The sequence below is a fragment of the Propithecus coquereli genome, unplaced genomic scaffold (assembly GCF_000956105.1).
Source record: "Propithecus coquereli isolate 6110/MARCELLA unplaced genomic scaffold, Pcoq_1.0 Scaffold212, whole genome shotgun sequence".
Classification (NCBI taxonomy): domain Eukaryota; kingdom Metazoa; phylum Chordata; class Mammalia; order Primates; family Indriidae; genus Propithecus; species Propithecus coquereli.
Window position 1 is genome coordinate 673017 of NW_012146301.1, and position 19627 is coordinate 692643.

The following is a 19627-nucleotide window of genomic DNA, read 5'->3' on the forward strand; positions in this document are numbered from 1 at the left end:
TCATGTTTACAATAAACGAATACGATTTCCAAGCCTTGGCGAGGCAGCAAAAGTGGAAGGGAGAATTATTTCCATCCTAACTGGAGTCACAAGGATAAAGATTTTATTTATTGTTCAGAGGAAGGGAATTCTCATGGAAAAGAGAACACCACTATGACATCAAACAGAGGGCATGAGGCTACTACACAAGGAAAAAGAAATATCCCCAGTGCTGCTGGACCCAGGCGACCATCGCTGCCAGTTCCCAGTGCAACCAGAAACCCATGACTGTAACAACTCAACAGCCATGAGACTAAAACCCTCCAGGTCCCCACAATGGGCTCCTCTGGGTAGTCCTCACACAGGATCAACAATTTGGCTATTCTCAAAGAACAATGTGCCTCCCTCCTCAACAAAATAAAAACCCAACTTACAAACATCTGGGGAAATTACCACTGAAAGGAGCTGTACATCAGATCATGTTTATACAAATTTGCATGAATTTCTTCTTCAGAGAATCTACTTGCTGTATTTGTGCCACCTAAATGGAGTCATAAACCCAAAACCCATTTCTGTAGATGGTAAAAGTAGATTAATTTAAGGCAAAAAATGGTGAAAATAGACACAAGCGGCATGGAAGTAGGACAGACATTTGGAAGTAACTCTGAAATCAATTGTGTTTAAAACAACCAGCCAAAAATCTGAAAGAACAAACTAGAGAAGTCACAAAACAGAGAAGAAAATGGACAAATCATGTCATTTCCTGGAACACATCCCACTCTCCCTTCCAAGTGTTAATATACTTAAATCAGAGCGTAACAGCACTGGGACCAGCATTCCTAGAAGCAGCAGACACATTTCCCACGGCAGCACAGGCCGGGCATCGGGCACTCCCAGGTATGAGCGTGCCTTAACCACCAGGCCTGCCCCTAGGCAAACCTTTGCTCTGTCCACTTCCTTGCCCACAGCACGGTTCACTTCCTCCCTTCCTTCCTCTGGGCTCTGTTAGCTGTGTTGAAAACCACAGCCCTACCCGAGCCCCTACCTGCTGCTCTCTGCACAGCACTTACTGAGGTAGATTGGCCCCATATTTTAGGAATTGGTTTACAGTCTCCCTCCATGAACACAAACAAAATTCGTAATGTACGCTTCTTTTTCCCTGCTGCCAGATCAAAACAAGTAAGGCACCAATGTTTCTGTTTCCTTCTTTTACCTTCCATGCCACAAAAACAGTGATAATGCCCCAGAGAAAACCAAGATTCTATAAAACAGACTCTAAAACCTCTTGTCCCAATGTCACACTGCTTACCTCAAATTATTTGTCATGATCCTTGAGGAATTAAAGAGCGCCTAAAACTTAGATGGCTCAGGAGATGTGAGCCCTTCCAGCAAAGCTCAGAGGGTAGCTCCACCCACAAACCCGAACTCTGTGGACCACCCAAACCTGGGCTCTTGACTTGCCTGTTGGCTTGTCCACCATTTGGATGAAAGGACAGAAGGAGGCATTTTCCTTCCCTCCCTAGGGCAGAGGTGGGCAGGTACCAGGATGTGTAGAGAAAACGGGCAAATGACGGAAAACAATGAGGCACAGTGTCCTGAGGACAGATGCTGTGAACTGTGTCACCCCAACTTCTGCTGACATACTCTCTGTGCCTCAATAATCCAGCAAGAATGGCCATGCGGCACTCAGCAACTGGACCACCAGCTCACCTCAGCCCCCCACCCTACAGTAGGTACTGTGGCACGGAGAGTGGTTCTAGAGGAACAAAATTTCACAGATGAGTTTTCTGAATTAGTTCTGGAATTTCCAGAATTGGTTCTCTCTAATCTGATTAGATTTGAAAGTGCTAATGACACTATTTCCAGTTATAAAGAGAGCACCAACAGTCCATGATTTGAACTGTTTATAGAGAGACAAAAATATCCACACTGGATACTCCAATGACTATAAAAAGCAACAGGCTAAGTAACTGTGTATGATCCTTTCAAACATTTTGGAAAACTAAGGAATATAATGATATTGGTCAGTTGCTCCTAATGTCCCAGGACAAAGTGGTAAAAGACAAGGATGGGCTCAGCGAGTCAAATGCTCAGCTTGAGCTTCACATCAATAATCTAAGAGCAGCCAGGTGTACCCTGAAGGAAAATCTTGCCTCCTGCAGTTACAGGGCTGAGACCACTGAAAATCAAACAGGAGACCTCATCCTGCGATTGGCAGAATTACCAGTTGAACTCATAGGGTGTCCACCGGCAGGGTGCCCACTGTCTATTGGCAGAGTGTCTACTATTAACGTGAGGGCACTGGCTGTGAAAGAATGGGGTCCTGCAAGCCGGGATGGGATGTGTGGAAAGACCTGAATGAAGCTGGGGACATCGAGCCCCTAATTCTGATGAGTCTTCTCTGGAAGCAGAAGAGTAGTGCGTAAGAACCTCGAGGGCTGGGCTTGGCTGCACAACACCTGGAACTGGACATGTGCCTATCGGGTTAGAGTGATATGAGAGAAGGGTTTCTTTGTCCCTTCTCCCGTGCTATCTCCCCAGTTCACACCCTGCAAAAAAGAGGGCAGGAGGCATTACCTGCCAGTGTCCTCCTGTATGCACAGCCACGGGAGACACCACACAAGCCAACAGGACATAAAGGTGTGGGGGGGGGGGGGAGCCAGGCTGAAGCATCTCAGACAGCTGCTGGGGAAGAACATTCTGGTAACTCTGTCTCCAGATTTTCTGTCTCTATGAAACCAAGAGATTTCCTGAGGGTCTTCAATATGGTTCCCTTGAAACAGCTTCAAATGTTCTCGACATGTTCACCTTTACAAAGGATGAACACATTTTTTTTCCTTTAATAGACAGGGTCTTGCACTGTTGCCCAGGCTGGAGTGCAGTTGTCCCGATCGTAGCTCACTGCAGCCTGGAACTCCTGGCCTCAAACGAAACTCTCGCCTCAGCGTCTCAAGTAGTGGGGACCATAGGCATCCGCCACCATGCCTAGCTACATGAACACATTTCTAAGGTGCATGGGGATCCTGTGCCTCAAGAATTTAAATCAGGTCATTCATAAACGTGGCCAGGCACAGCCCATTCAAGGGTGGGAGTGGGGATCGAAGTTTTTGAAGCTCCCTGTGTGTTCCTGCATTAAGTTACTACTTCTGGATGAAATGAATCCCTTCGAAATGGAACTTCTGATTCACTGAGTCCTAGCTCATCATTCACTGCTAGAGCGGGTCGAATGTGACATTCCATTGGGCGTTTCAGGGGAGCAGATGCCTCCATGTATGATCTGAAGCCGAGGGAGAGGCAAGGCCAGGTGCAAAGCCTGGGAAGCTCGGGTGGCAGGTTTAGGCTTGGACTAGAAGAGTGTGCCAAGAGTGAGCGGGAAAGCAAGCCAAGCACTCCACAGTAACCAAGGTACAGGAAGGCCAACAGGAGCCCTGGAACTCCTGATTAGGGAAAGGCTAGTCTTGCTGCCCAGACCTGAAGCTGAGGTCAGCTCTACCCGGCCCACAGCAGCACTCCACGCTCTGACACAGTGACAGACTTCTTAACTAAATGGCCTAATGCACGAACGTGAACCACACCCATCCAGGGCAGAGAAAATCTTAGAAATGTCTTTAGGAAGACTTCAAGAAAAATGAGACAGAAAATACTTTAGGACAATATGGTGTTAAAATCAGAACTCCCTAATCCCCTCGATCTCTCAATCTGTTCATTAAGATCTTAACTTACTGTAGGTTTCAGCTCTTGTGATTTGTGTGTTGTGAACACTACTTTGTGTTTCTAAGGAACACGACATTCATAAATACCTTACAGCTTATCTTCTCTAAAATCCACAGCATCACTCGGAAAACTATTTACCAAAAAACAAAACTGTTTAAAATGTTAACATGCTATTTCAGTAATTGCCTTTTATTTGATGTTTCATGGTCCTTTGTCACTTCACCTAGCTTTTAAAACATTTTAAGAAATGCTTTTCAAACGCAGCAAAATAGCAGGAGGCCACGTAAAGCCATTACCTAGTGCAGTCGGCATCTTCAGACTCAGATTCTGAACCATGCTATGATGTTTCCTAAGGCCTCGTCTCCTTGTGTGTCAGCTGGAGAAGCTACTTAAGAGGGCTCAGCCATGGACTTGGTATAGAATTAAAATTTACCATTAACGGCAGGAGGTCCCCACAATTAAATACTTTTAGGAAATGCTGCATATAAAACCTCCCTTAGAAAGCCCCAAAAGCTCTGAGAATACTGTAACAGAAACCTGCTAAACCCAACACAACCAAACTCATTGGGTCAGGTAGCGCCTACTGACATCTCCAAGAATGGGACTCCTTTGGAAACACTACCTTAGCTCAAACCCACCTATGAAGCTGCCCATCAGCTATCCGGCAGCCCACCAGGCAGTCTGAGACCCTCATGCAATACTTTCTCCCACTTAGCAACCCTTAGCCACCCCCACCAAGCCATGAAGCCCAACTGTGACCACAGTTAGATTCAGCACACAGCCAAATGCTGGGTAGGCCCAACTTCATAAAATACAGTATAAGTGATATTAGTGGTAAATTTCATTATTCCAAAGACTCATGAGAATAATGGCATGCTCACATTTTCTAATGATACACCTAGATTTTTAAAGTCACACACCTCAATGTTCTTAAGTATCCACATCTTTTCTTACTATGTACAATGAGTAAAACTTGCATATCCACATCAGACTAGCCAACACACCGTCTTTCTAGAACCAATCCCATCATTCAAGTTACTGCTTAAACTTTGAAATGAGAATATGAGAAAAAACCAGAAAAGGAAACCACAACAGAGGGTTCCAACAATATTTATATCACATTATTCACACCTCTTATATGTGGTTTCAAACTCTTAAGTCTCTAATTAACCAGAGGGACTAAAAACAGTTCGGTTTGCAGAACTACAGCAGAGTCCTCTCACACACGCTCACAGGGGAGTCACTGAAGTGTTCTGCCTGGGGCCACGGAGCACACAGGCCCTGCATGCTCCCCTACCCCACAGAGCTGCAGGGGCCCCTCCTCAGACAAGCGGCTGGCAGGAGTCAGGGGCTGGGGACAGGCAAGAGAGGAAGATAGAGAGCTGGGGGCCGCAGAGGTCACAACCCATCTCTGTCAAACTTTCGGGACATGAATTTTGAATTTTTCAAGTGAAAATTCTCTTTTTTTCCAATTTACAAGCAGAAAACCACACTACCTGAATAATAAACTTTAAGAATTAGGTGCATGGATAGAATCGATTGGTATGATCAAATTCAGTTCAACATACAAGTTATCTAACACTGAGCACATTCATGTATAATCTCCATGGTGAGACAAGCACAGTAAACAAGTCACCTAATGCCCACCCCTCACCTGGCCCAAAGCTCCCGTTGGCCCTCTCTCATCACTGTCAGGTCAGTGTCTTTAATAGGAAATTGCCCTGAGATCTCTCTCTTAAATCCCAAGTCCCCTGAGCCAGCCGAGGGTCTTTCTTTGAGCTGCTGCCCAGCTCTCCAACCCTAAGCCACTCAGAAACCCTAAGAAACGGATCAGGAAGCTATTGCCCCGCCTTACTCTGCACTAACCCTGGCCTCTGGCCCTCCTGTCCCGAACAGGTGCCTTCAACTGTGTTCCCCACACGCAACTCTGCCCCGACCAGGAGAACACGTATTCAGGTGACAACTGCCTGCTTATCTGTTTCCTTCCCTCATCACACCAAAGAAGCAGCCAGCAGAAGCAAGTCCGGCCCCGATGACTTTCCCTTTCAAATGTGCTCGCTCACCCTTCCACCACACCACACCACCGCCATGCTCTTGGACTTCCCAACCTCCAGAACCATGAGAAATAAATTTGTTTTCTTTACGAATTACCCAGTCTCTGGTATTTCTGTTACAGCAACAGAAAGCAGACTGAGACACATAATATGCCACTGGAGGGAGAGGATGGCACAGGGAACCCTAAGTACTTTCTTCACGTGTGGGAAATTCCACTAACAATTTTTAAAAAAGCAAATACCTGAGAGGATTACCTTTAAGTAAAAGACACTTCAGATCCCAGGAATTAAGAGGTCACACACTACATATTGAATATTCTGGAAATATTTTCCACACGTTTCTTTTCAGTATGGTACAAAGGAATAACAGTTAAATGTGCTCTAGGGCCTCCAGTCATAAACCCAACTGCCAAACATGATTTTTCATCAAGAGATCCAAATTCCAAGAGTGTTTTTTAAAAACGAGTTAAAATATGGACACAACTCTGAACACGTATGGCACATTCAGTAGAGGGTAAAGGGACCAAAGAATTATTTGCTCTAAGGCCGCAGCAGAAAGTCAGAGACTAAGAATGTGCTACTCTGTCGACAGTTCTGCCAATGGACTGGTTCTAATTTCCCGAATATAAAATGGAAGCAGAAACTTGATTAAAACCAGAAAAAGTAATACCAAACTTGGTACATTATTAAACCAAGAACTGAAGATAGAATTAAATGCATTTAACAACCTCAAGTTCATAACCTCCTGACAGCACATGAAAGTTCACTGTTTGTGTTGCTGCCTTTCATCAAAGCTGTGCCGTCTTCACACAGTCCACAAAAGAAAAAGCAAGGACCGCAGACAGCTTAATGCTGCCCATAGAAAGTGAACACGACACAGGGAGACGTGGGAAGGAGAAGAACATGTCAGAGCCAGGAATGATCTTCCTAATATATCTACACTAGTCCGAGCTAAGTGTGACCCGGAGCTTGAAAGGATATCCTTGAAAGTCACAAAGATGATCTTAAGGGGTTGGAATAAAAGAGAAAAAGGTTAACGCTGAAAATTTTCCCTCTTCTAAACTGTGTACAAATTGCCATCAAGGAAATGTTCACAGCAAGGCATATGACTGCCCCTCACCAAAACCCCACAATGGCCCCCACTGATCATGGTCAGCGCCACAAACACCGCAGCCACTCTGTACAGCCCATCGTGTGCCTGCGGCGCCCGCCATGCAGACTCCGTGCAACTTCACACACCTGCAGTGGCCAAACACACTCGCTCTCCTTGTTACTGTCCAAAAGGGAGATGAGAGATCTACTAAGGAAGACTGAAAGACCATACTCGGGTTAAAGTCAACTTCTCTCAGCAGCCATTCCTTAACTTCTAAAGATTTTTTACTTTCAAACAGAAGTGAAAGTTCACTCCCAGCAGATTTTCCCAAGGATGCAAATGAAAATTTCTTTCAACCCTGTAACCTCACTTCTTAGAAAGAAAGAAAAAAAGCTTAAAACAACAAAAATTCACTAGGATACACACTAACATATTCCGATATATCCATTCCTTTAATAATAAGGCAACAGAGCAGGAGGAAGCAGACCCTCTGCCAACGACAATCAAGCCTGCCCTGGGTCAGAATCCATTTCCTGGTCTGCAACTTTTTTCTGGCAAATGCAGATTTCTGGTCCACCATGCCTTCCCTGGGTCGAGATTTGAAGCTGTACCTTCTAGAAAGGTCAGAGCTTAGTCTCTGAAATTTGTACACACTAGCACCAGAATCAGGTCAGGGTGACCACCACAATGGTTAATAGCAACCCCATTGATAGCTTCTCCCTTTAATGCAAGCAAGAAAGGAAACATTCTTGTCCCCAAAGGACAACAAATCCTGGTGGCTAGAACAAAGCCCAGTGTACAGTGAGGGGCAGACACAAAGCCATAAATAGATGTCTATGAGTTCAAGACCACCATCACAGGGGAACTCCTGTCCTCAACCAGGAGAAAGCTGCCAGAGCTTTCTTTAACTCCACTCATTTCTATGTGCAGCAGAGGAAAGGCCATTTGCTACCTGAGGTAGCTGAACCCTAGCCATGGCTGGATGCAAGAGAAACAGCCTCCAGTGCCCTGCCCACGTGTGCACGAAATATGGATGGATGCAGGTTCAGGCCTGATGAGAAAGGCACATGGCTCTCTGGGCGACACTGACAGAGCAGCTTACCTCCGCGGAAGTCTGTCGTTGTCAGGGTCATGTGCCCATTGTCCATCGGGCTGCCATCCCTTTGAGGAGAGGGAGACATTGATGGGAAGCAAAGGATCTTCTAAAGCAAGTTCTTACCGCAAGCTGGCCCAAAGGTCCCTGCAATCAAAGAAATCATTGTGGTTTTGCATTTGGCACATTTCTGCCCCCTTTCTTCTAGGGACAAGTCTATCAAGCCTCTGAACGGGATCTCAACTTTCAAACGGAAAAGTGTCCTGAAACACTGATCCACCTGGATGTAAAAAAGATGAGAAACACAAGAAGTCTTCATGCTACACCTCAGTGTAGAAAGAGAATGTAAAAGCAATGCCTTCTCCAAGAAGAGCTGTATATCGACTGCTACTTTTAAAGAACCAATGTTTTCTATCAAACATTTCAACTTAAGCCAACTCCATCTCATTATACTTGTTAACACTCTGTGATCAATAATGATTCCAAAGTCTGTGTACCATCATACACCAGCCTTGGCTGGAAGCAAGAGAAAAAGCTGGTACATAAATGCAAATTGCAGATGATTAGCTTCCATAAGCACTGGTCTATAATCAACCTTGTCATTGACCTATCTCTACTGATTCCATTTATAATGATGGGGAAAAGTCATTAGATCCAACTGAAGCATATAATCTAAAAGCCAATCTCATACTAAGTCAACCAAAAATAATCAAAATTCCGTAAACTAAGTTGAGTACCTAATCTGGTATAACAATGCTTGGTCTACTTAATGGGTTATGTAAATTACTTTCAGCAATTCAAACTGCAGAAGCCAGCAGCCACTCACTGTCAAAACATTAACACTTCCTAACTAACTGCACAGCTAGCAAAACTATTTACATTTGTTCTATTAATATTATATTTCATCGCACAATTTCCTTTTTTAAAAAAATTTGCTTTCTCTCTGACAAAGAAACGCCTGCTGATATTTGATCCTGGCCACCACAGTAATGTGAATGAATAGCAGAAATCAGAATACTCTATTTACAGTTATCTGTGTATCAAGCGTACAAAGAAAGGAAGAAGAAAAAAAGAATCTATTCATAAAGAGTTTTGTGAGGGAGAATATTTCTTGTGTTTTAAAAGTTTGATTCAGGCAGGGTGCGGTGGCTCAGGCCTATAATCCTAGCACTCTGGGATGCCAAGGCAGGAGGATTGCTTGAGGTCAGGAGTCCAAGACCAGCCTGAGCAAGAGCGAGACCCTGTCTCTACTAAAAATAGAAAAATTAGAGAGGTGTGGTGGCACGTCTGTAGTCCCAGCTACTCGGAAGGCTGAGGCGGGAGGATCGCTTGAACTCAGGAGTTTGGGGTTGCAGTGAGCTACAATGATGCCACTGCACTCCAGCCTGGGCAAAAGAGCAAGAACCTGCCCCTCCCCACAAAAAAAAAAAAATAGGAAGAAGGAAAAAAAACATCGCCAACAAATTAATTTACTTCTCTAAAGATGAATCACCACAACAGGGACAAAAGGGCTCTCAAACATACTAGTAAAACCTTTAGGCTTGGTAGATTAAGGCAAAAACCTAAACCAGTCAATCACTCCAGAAATGACCAGGAACTAACTGTCCACATCAGTCGATTCTCCACAGCCCAAAGAGTCTCAATTATCAATAGACAATTAAAAAAAAGAAAGAGAAAGGCAATGTTACTATGGACCTGCCTGAGGATGCAAGGGTAAAGAGGAAATAAGTGTAAGTCATCAGGAAGGATGCAGCTTATTCATCATCAGTTTGGTATAAAACATGCAAATATTAGCCAGGTGAGGGCCTCCAGGAACACAGCACCACTCCAGATACTAAATAACATCTCAGGGAAACTTAATTTTGTAGTAAGCGCACAAGTGTCCAAGGGAGAGTCACGAACTTCCTATTAAGACACCGTTCGATGAGCAAGTGGTCCCCTTCCCTTTGAGGGACCTACTGCTTTACTACATGCAGAAAGCAGAGTTTATGATGAACACCAGACTAGCAAGGGTCACAGTCAACGCTCATGTAAACAATTCCTGCTATGAGCAAGCTTCTGCAGCCCATACGGTTCCACCTTTTGTCCTGTCTCATGTCAGAACAGAAGTAACCAGAAAAGCATCTTTTGGATACCATCCTCCCCAGATGCTGTGTGAGATTCCACAGCCTTACACACAAAGGCTGGACAGCCCCACAGAAAACCACCGTCCCAAGTCTGGGCACATCCTGGTCAGGGTGCTCGCCGAGCCCACATCTGTATGGCCACAGAAGTCACATTGGGCACAACCGTGGTCCCTGAAGTTCTCTGTCCAAAATACCCTTGGGGGTATTCCCAAAGTCCCAAACATCAGCCCTAGAAATACCATTGCTTATACTTATTTCTGGGACAAAAGGTCACTATTCATCCCACAGGCCACAGTTTTCTCAATGTGGCACTACAGACAGCTGGGCCAGGTAAGTCATTGTCGTGGAGCTGTCCTGTGCACCACAGGATGCAGAGGAACATCCCTGACCTCCACCCACACCCCCGAGTAGTGACAACTAAAACTGCACATGTCGCACATGCACCTTCAATGAGGAAAGGTACACACAAGGTGGTCGGAGGAGGTACACGGTACTGGACTTAGGTGGCTCAAGTTCTCTTCTCTGTAAAAACCACAGAAACCCCTCAGACTGCACAAGAACTTCTCCATATGGTAGAGTCCCAACTTTCTTCTCTGGCCCTTTTTAAAGGTAGTTTGTTGATTCTAGTTCAAATAAGGTGCAAATCATTTCTCCATATATACTACAATAGCATCTCATTTTCTCCACCTCAATGACAGTACTGCTGGGACTCTACGGAAGGAGGAAAGACATGAATGAAAAAGACGCTGCACTTTGATAAAAATTTCTGAGGCATAGGAGAGTTCACACGTACCAGGCACAATCTGAACTAAAATGCTTTCAGAAACTAATAACCCATCTGTATTCCTAAATATGCCTGAAACCAGGGGCCAATGCAAGAGAATGGTTTCCCACGAAGCAGCTGGGAGAGAGGTGTGATGAAGATAAAATGTAGGTACATGTCCTAACAGGGTGCATTACCATGCAGCCAGACAAATACTTCTTCTCTTAGATCAGAAAATTGCAGTGTGTGTGTGTGTGTGTGTGTGTGTGTGTGTGTGTGTGTGTGTGTTTTCCTGGAGATACAGCATACGGTGGGCTGATTATATTCTATCGTCCAACCTAGGATGCATCTAGAAGTCAAAGAGCATCTATTAATAGCTATGTGGGACGAGAAGCATAAACCAAGACCGCACATGGACGGTGGCCTATGCGGCAGCTTCTTCCACAGAGATGCCGCCCATGATTATCAATACTTTTTGTACTTCTTTCCCTAAGGGTAAAATGATTGATTTTTCTATTTCATCAGAAACTACAATTTTCCCTTTGGAAATGGAAGAACAAACAAGTGAGAAACCAGAAGTCCAAAGAATAAAACTTTGAAAAATTAAAGTGAGATTATGAATCTGTAATGTATCCATACAATCAGCCCTTTACCAGAATAATTTGTACCCACATGGAGTACTCAGTTTTCTAAAGCTCAAGAAGGGACGTTCCCACATTAGTTTTCTGGTGAATCTGATGGATAAAACTACCCTGGCAATTTTTAGGAACTGATGAAAACTTACTCGTAAGTCGGGGATCTGAATCCACTATGAGACAAACAGTCCATACCACATTTCGTTAATAATGACACTACAGTAAAAACCACCATGGCAAGTAAAAATTTGAAAAGCGCAATTTTTTTTTTTTTGGCCTTGCACCTGATTAGCTTTGGTTACATTGGCATGATGTTTGAGAGTTCTAATTAATTTATGATAAAAGAAAATGATAAATCTTATTTTCAAGCATGATGAATTTTGAGTCATTGGCACAGATAATTTTTCCCTTACTAAAAAAATTAAGTTATCGTTTACTGAAAACCTACCACATGCCACGCACTTTACATACATGATCTCAATCTTTATAGTAATCTTGTAAGGAAAGTATATTTATCTTTGTTTTATCCTCAAGAATTCAGAAGCCCACAGAGCACCCAGACAGTTGAATCCCAGTAGTAGGATCTGAGACTAAAATTCTGGCTATAACTACAAGTAAATCTCAACATAGAGATTCTGATAGGATAGTAATCTCCCTAAAACAAAAAACCATAAGATTTCTTTTTTTTTTTTTTTTTTTGAGACAGAGTCTCACTCTCTTGCCTGGGGAGAGTGCCGTGGCCTCAGCCTAGCTCACAGCAACCTCGAACTCCTGGGCTCAAGTGATCCTCCTGCCTCAGCCTCCCGAGTAGCTGGGACCACAGGCACGTGCCACCATGCCCGGCTAATTTTTTCTACATATATTTTTAGCTGTCCAATTAATTTCTTTCCATTTTTGGTAGAGACGGGGTCTCGCTCTTGCTCAGGCTGGTCTCGAACTCCTAAGCTCAGAACGATCCACCCGCCTCGGCCTACCAGAGTGCTAGGATTACAGGCGTGAGCCACCACGCCCGGCCAACCATAGATTTCTATTGCTGAAGAGCGCGCGCGCAGCACTTGTGAATGCTGCATGAACAGAAAACAGGCTAAGAATCCCGTACTACAACCACCCTGTCCTCTGTTAGGGTCTACGTCTTCACTGCTTCACTAAAAAACTAAACAAAAAAACTCGCATTCTCTCTCCTCTCTCCCCTCCCCATCCTCCTGCACGACACCCCACACCCACATCCCCAGTTTCCCTTTGACTTTGTGGGTGGTATTTCTGTAGTAGAAACCTCCAGTGGCTAACGGTTGGGACATGGAGGCTTACGGCTAATTAAATATTCTAGCTGATTTAATTTCCCCAAAACTCGACTACAATGTATGAAGTTTTTTTATGGCATGAGATAATCTTCAAGATCATTCCAGGCCTCACATTCAACAATATAAACAGAAATTTTCACTGTTGAATTGTTCCTTCTCCCCCCTAAATTGCTGTCCTTTTTTTGTGTTTAATCTTTGAGAAAAAAGAATACACCACAAAGCAATTCTTTGACTTGATCATTGCTACACTCAAAATTAACACCACTCTCCTGAGCCTCAGTAACAGTCAATATATTTAGCCACTTATTGTTTTTAATCTCTCTTTCTGGACTAGATGAAACCAAACCAAAACATAATTATGAATGAAGAATGAAGCAATGAAGAAACCACTTTTCGCTGATCTCTTCTTTGTCCAATCCTGTTATGTAAAAGTCCCTTAACACGAGATGAAATTCTAAGGCCCTCTCTAAAACTGCCTCTTAAAGAACTAAGACTACTAGCTCTGAATGCCATGGAGTGTTTTAAAATGGCAACACAAAGCACAACTATTTCCAATTTTGTGTCAAAGACCCATTTGTCTTACAAATCAATTTAATCTGTACCTTACTTGACAGTTAGGACTATACTAATGCAAATGGCATAAGCCTACCAAGATGGTGGAAGCACAGCCTGGTTTATCAGGGAGGGTCCTCTTCTAGGCCAAGGAATTACCCAAGAATGGGCAGGTAGAATTACAGATCTTGATTCCCGTCCTGCCCAATTATAATAATTAATTATTGTTCAACAAGAGCAGCTCAGAATTCTCTTTTACATGGTTTAAAAAAATCAAGGGCAACTTTTCACCATGCTGACATTATTGCTGATATTCTTGTGGTAAGTGATATTTCTTAAAGGACAATTTACCTAATAAAATACATAAAAGCACTTTAGATAAAATTATCAAAACTTCATCCTACCTGAAGGCAGCCAGTGGAGAAAGCCACTCCACAAGTTATTCCATTTCCTTTATAGATTAAGTGGCTTTGGAAAAGCCCAGCCAGCTGTGCACAAGCGCATTTCCTCTTCCCCTTAAGCACACAATTCAGTGACATTTCCCAGCCTCCCCTGAGTTAGGTGTGGTGATGACTGACTCCTGGCCAGGGGAATGTGGACAGAAATAAAGTGCTTTATGTCCAAGCCTGGGCACATAAAAACTTCCCACCATGTGAGCCTCCCTATTTCCCCCCGACACTGACTTATGGAAGCTGAGCACAGCCGTGTGTCGAAGATGGAAGAAAACAAGACAGAAGGAACTCGAGTTCCTGAATCAGTGTTTGGAGCAAAACAGCCCATGGATCAGGGCAACCAATCAGCAAGGGAGAAATTTCTATTGTGTTTGAGTCATTATGCATTTAAGGGGTTTATTGTAGCAACTAACATCATATTAATTAAATAAAATACACTGGACAACCCTAGATCAAGGTTAGGCTGATGTGGAACCTAATTTTCTAAAATGAGCAACTCAGGTGAAGAATAGGACACATTGGAAGGAATCTCTAGATATGTACTGTCAAGGTAACACCTTATTTGGTCACAAGAAAGCAATCTATTCCAGTATGCAGTAAAACTTCTGCTAAGGACCTGAGCTTGAGGAAGATACTTTGAACCTCTGATCCTTCAGTTCCACAGTTAAATATTGCTACCTGGTATAAATCACCAAATATTTGTGAGGCTCTTCTACTTTTCTTTGCCGAAGGTATCATAATTCATGTTAAAATACAACATGAAACCCAACTTTGAATTTATTGTAAACTTCTATTGAAGTCATTTCACAGAGCATATTAAACAATACAGTGGACAGAGTACAAGCTGACTTTCTTTAGCTGTTTATTTGTTCTTAATAGAGATCTAACATCAAGAGTACCTTGGCACTCCCCTATGGAAGCTGTATGTGTTCTCCTCCTGGATCATGAGAATGATAAAACGTACAGTGTTTCCCTTTTCTGCCCCATCCAGACACAAACTGAATGCAACATTCATGTCTGTTGTTGGCATTCTTCCTCCTCCTTTCTTTGGTCCTGATCTTGTTGCTTTGACTTCATCAGGTATCTTTCACTGCAAATTACCTTCATTGTAGAGTAATTTAAGAGATATGGTTATGTATAAATTCTATCAATTAAGGAAGGAAATTAACACTCATTAACTGTCATGTGAGCTGTATTTAACTCACAACTAGCTGTGAGCCCAGGGCCTCGTGAAGCATATGTAACTCATACATCTCTTCACGATGGGAGCTGTGAGAGCTATTTTTCAAGTTGCATATAACTCACGCACAGAAAACAATAAATAACAAAGTTTTCATTAAATTAGAAAGGATCATTTTGTTGTTGAAGTTTTTATTCTATTTCAGTAATAAAACATCGTGGCCACAAAGAAAAAAAATTTTTTTCTAGTGTGGCAGTCAACATACCAGGTACTTTCATATACTTAAGTCCACGTAATTTTGCAACAATAAGGTATATACCATGATTTTCCATTTTACAAATGAGAAAGCATGGAATTTAAAAAAAAAAAAAAAAAAGGAAAGAAAGAAAAGAAAACTCACTCAAGACCACACACCAAAGTAAATGAAAGCAAGATTCGAGTCTAGGACACCTGACCCCAAAACTCACTCTCTCCATTTCAAAATGCTACATTTGACCTATGACATATTGACATCCTTTACACAATGGTGGGATAAAAAAAGAATTACCAATCTTGATTTCCTTTAAATATTCATTTTAGTAAATCGATGTTTCTCCAAATTTCCATCCTTTGACTTATACCTCATCATCACATTTCCACAAAACCAAAACCTACACTATCCCTTCTTACATCAGAGAGGCAGTGAGCTGCAACTTGGAGAACTTAGGGAATAAGCCCAGGAGAGGAGGAGGCCTAGATCAAATTATTCAGGTTTATCTCTGCCTCCCTCAGGAAATTGTTTCTTTCTATCAAGTTTTAGTTTCCACAAGAATTATTTCAGAGTTAATTTCACCAAATCTTAAGATTTCCAAAACCCCATTTTAAAAGACACTACATTTGTAAGTTCAGTGAAACAGGCATATATCAAAGAACATGAAACACAAGGAGTCATCTTGAATTTTCTTAGTGGTGTAACAGAATACCCTACAACTGCCTAAAATGGTAAAATGGCTCTATGCAGGATCATAAAACCATTTCTAACACTATTCTTTCCCACTTAAAGAACCGGGTGATGATCAAGGACAATCTGTAGTGCTGTATTGTTATAACTACTATTTTATTTAAGCAGTTATCTATAATACTTAGGATTCTTAAAAGTGTAGATAAACTAGATAATCAACATCATCAATTCCAGCAGCAGTTTTTAACAACATTAAATTGAACCACAGTTAATGACTGAAAATATCAAAAGATTAATATTCTTGGGTTGGCATGAGTTTTTAAGACTAATCATAAACCATCCTAAAATTAGATGATTAATGGTTATTGTTATAACTTAGTAAGAAACAGTTTTTGATGACAAAAATCCCACTCAGAAATACTTTCTTGTTTGAAAGAGAATTTCAACATCAAACACTTTCACCAAAACTCTATTTCTATAGGTGACATTAAGATGATAAAACCATCAAAGCGAAGTTCTTTTGATCGCAAAGGTCAAAACATTTCTCCTTCCTCTGAACACCGGCTGTGCTATATTAGAGTCCTTCACATCCATCGCTCGCATCTCAGTCAAGTGCTGCATGATGGAAGATCTCGTTATTTTAAGCCTTACCTTCAGATAGGATCCATAATATTTGGTTACATATGGACTGTCGCACTGACTCAGCACTGTGATTTCTTGCTGAATGTCCTCTATCTCATCTTCAGCTTCCTCCAGATCAATGATTTTTATGGCAACCACTTTCTGAGTCCGATTGTCAATGCCTTTAAACACCTCACCAAAAGAGCCCTTTCCAATTTTCTCTAGTTTCGTGAAAAGCTCTTCTGGATCGGCTTTTAGGTTCTGTAGGAGAGAAGGAAAAGAAGAGAAATTTTAATATCTCACGATGCCATGACTGCTTTTGTGATTTATAACCTTACAGGCGACAGTCTTTCAGGGACTGATCTGATTTCCATATCAGGGACCACATTGATTGTGACCACAGTTCTTCAGGTTCGGGAAATAAGATTCCTAGGTGTCACCTCCATGTGTGCTATCAGACTATTAAATAAAGCAAATGTGCAACAAGAACAATTACCCAGCTAGATTAGAAAAACTGAAAAGGCTCCAGCTTTCGGATAATGAGTAAATAAAAGTCCAAATGCTTATTTGAACATGTTGGGATTATGTGGATTTAGAAAAATCCACTCTTGTCTAAGCAAAAATTCCACTCTTCTCCCCATCCCATCCCTCAAATTTCCTAAATTCAGATGGGTATTTACTAAAACATAGGTTAACTAACTATATTGTATAATAACAAAAAAAAATGTATATCTAAACTATGTATCTTTATTAATAGCTATTGCCTTCACCTAAACAATAACAATCTTACCAGATCCCAGAAAACAAAAAGCAACTTGTATTCTCTTGTGTAAATGCTGTACCCCTGAAATAGTTTCTAACAGCTCTTAACCACCCACCTGATTATTGCAAATGCACAGAGTACTCATCTCCAAGCAGCCCAGCTGTCAGAACTCAAGCTCCCATGCCAACAGCTATGCTGTCCAGAGATGTGTGAACAGCTGAGCTCCCACTGGGGCAGTAACCTGTCCTCCCCAGGGGCTGTTTATCACAGAGGGGCAACAATGACATTTAGCAGGCCAAGCTAGGGATGCTGCACATCTCACCACAAGTCACTGCCCGGCCCAAAGTGCCAGCAGTGCCCCACAACAAGCACCAGCCTGGAAACCCACGGAGCTCGAGGGGACTCTGGAAGCCACCAAAACTACATACATATCTTCCCGCAGAAACAGCACAGATGAGGGAGAGGATGCCGGGCCAACCCTCAAAGGTCTACCAATCCTTCAGAGAAGCTGAAATTCTAGGGAAAAGGAACAAAAGGGGGAAAGGAGGAGGAAGAATGAAAAGAAGGTAAAGAAAGAGGACAAGGAGAAGGAAGAATAAGAGATCCAGCGGGAGGAGGCACCCCCAGAGCAGTGAGCATCCGGGGGTCACACACGCAGCATTAGGGGCTGAGTGAGCCCCAGGTGACCTCCTTCACACAAAGAGGCAGTGCCCCTGCCCCATTTTCGAGACTGTACATCGAACAAGGAAGAAGCTCACAAGACCCACCAACCATCTTAGTAAAAACAAACAAAATAAGGTCTGTGAGCTGGATGTTATATACACAACGTGTCCTGGGGTCACCAAAAGAAAAGGACACGGCCAGGATTACAAGGGCTATACTTATATCCAAGATTCTCCCCCGGCTCATAAAAAGCTAAACAAACAACTACTTTTTAAATACGAAACTAACTATTCAACTTCATTTCCACTTGAAGCACTGCACTAAACGTATCAGGCTGGGTGATTAACAGAGATGCATTTAATTTTGTTTTTTCTGAGCAACTGCTGAACTGTTTTCTGTCATGGAACTGTTTCAAATGTCTTTTAAGACAAACACTCAGGGAGCCTCCAGGCTTTAAAAATTGCAGTCCAAGACCGGTGGGTTTACCAAGATAGTCAATGATCAGCAGTCAGAGCCCAGGATAATTTGCTTAAGTGATGACTGTTTTTAAAGCTAGTGGGTAGCCCCACAATATCCTCTTACGATTTTCAAACTTGTGAAGTACTCCAAGGGAGCACCCTTCACAGTCATTTTGGGGAATGTCCTCAAAGAATGCCAAAGAATCCTGGGTGGGAGCCTCACGTCTGACTCAACCTACACACGCCCTGACCTGCGGCTCCACCCTGTTCTCACACCAACTGCCAGGACTCAAGGCTTTCGGGGAAGAAAAGATTTCCTTTTTTAAGAATAATGCGATGTACTCCGTCCTTGGCTGTTTCCATGCCCTTCCCCTTACCTCTTTCCCTCCAGGACGAGATGGGGTGGCCCTCCTTTTCTTCAAGGCCAATCCCAAAAGTGGGGCTTTGGCATCCATCCTCTCCTCCAGGATATGGCTTCATCAGTAACCCCCTTCCCGCTCCCTCTTCATTCCTCCCCTGCTGGCTCTCTGCCCTTGGCAACTCGCTCAGGTTCCTCCCATTTAAAACAAACAGCAGCAGCCCGCCTGACCGTCTCTTCCACACTCTCCTTGCTCCCAAGTTCCCTGAAAGTCATCTGGACCTGCCCAGTCCCGTCCCCACGGCTGCAGCCCTGCTCCGCTCTGGCTCTGGCCACCAGTGCTGCAGTGACGTGCATGCGTGTGAGCATCGTCAACCACGCCTCCTCCTCCTCCTCCTCCTAACTTTCCAGTCCCTTGGCATCTGCAGCCCGCTCGCCACTGTCTTCTTCCAGTCCCCTAGCTCCAGAAGAATCTTCACACACAGACCCCGCCTTGGCCAGCCCTTACCCCAGGGCATCCCCCCAAGGTTCCATCCCTAGTCCTTCTCCCCAGGGGTGCCAGACGGTTTCAGGCTTTGGGGCCCTGTTTCCCACACCTGGCCAGATCACAGGGGACACTCTGACAGTCACGCAAGGCAGGGTGGGGGAAATAACCCACACTTTTACAATACCCCAACTGATTCCTGTGATGAATCACCTTTAGGGAAACAGTTTTCAGTGACCACGTATGTGACTACTTTCACAGTGGCTCCAGCCCTGCCTTTTCAGGTCAAACTCCTAGGATGGGTTACTTTGCTAGGTGTCTCCTCTTTCTACCCAGACGCCTAAAGCTCAACATATACACACGGAATTCGTCACTTCTCTGCTGAACTGGACTGTCCT

The 19627-nt window shown here is 43.3% G+C and overlaps 1 protein-coding gene across 1 annotated transcript in view; it reads right to left on the minus strand.

The window, feature by feature from the left end:
* STK24 (serine/threonine kinase 24) overlaps positions 1–19627 on the minus strand; it is a 110824-nt gene that overhangs the window by 41553 nt on the left and 49644 nt on the right. Inside the window, exon 2 of the mRNA XM_012644450.1 lies at positions 16534–16764. Coding sequence (XP_012499904.1) covers positions 16534–16764 — 231 coding nt within the window. The remainder of the gene's footprint in view (positions 1–16533; positions 16765–19627) is intronic.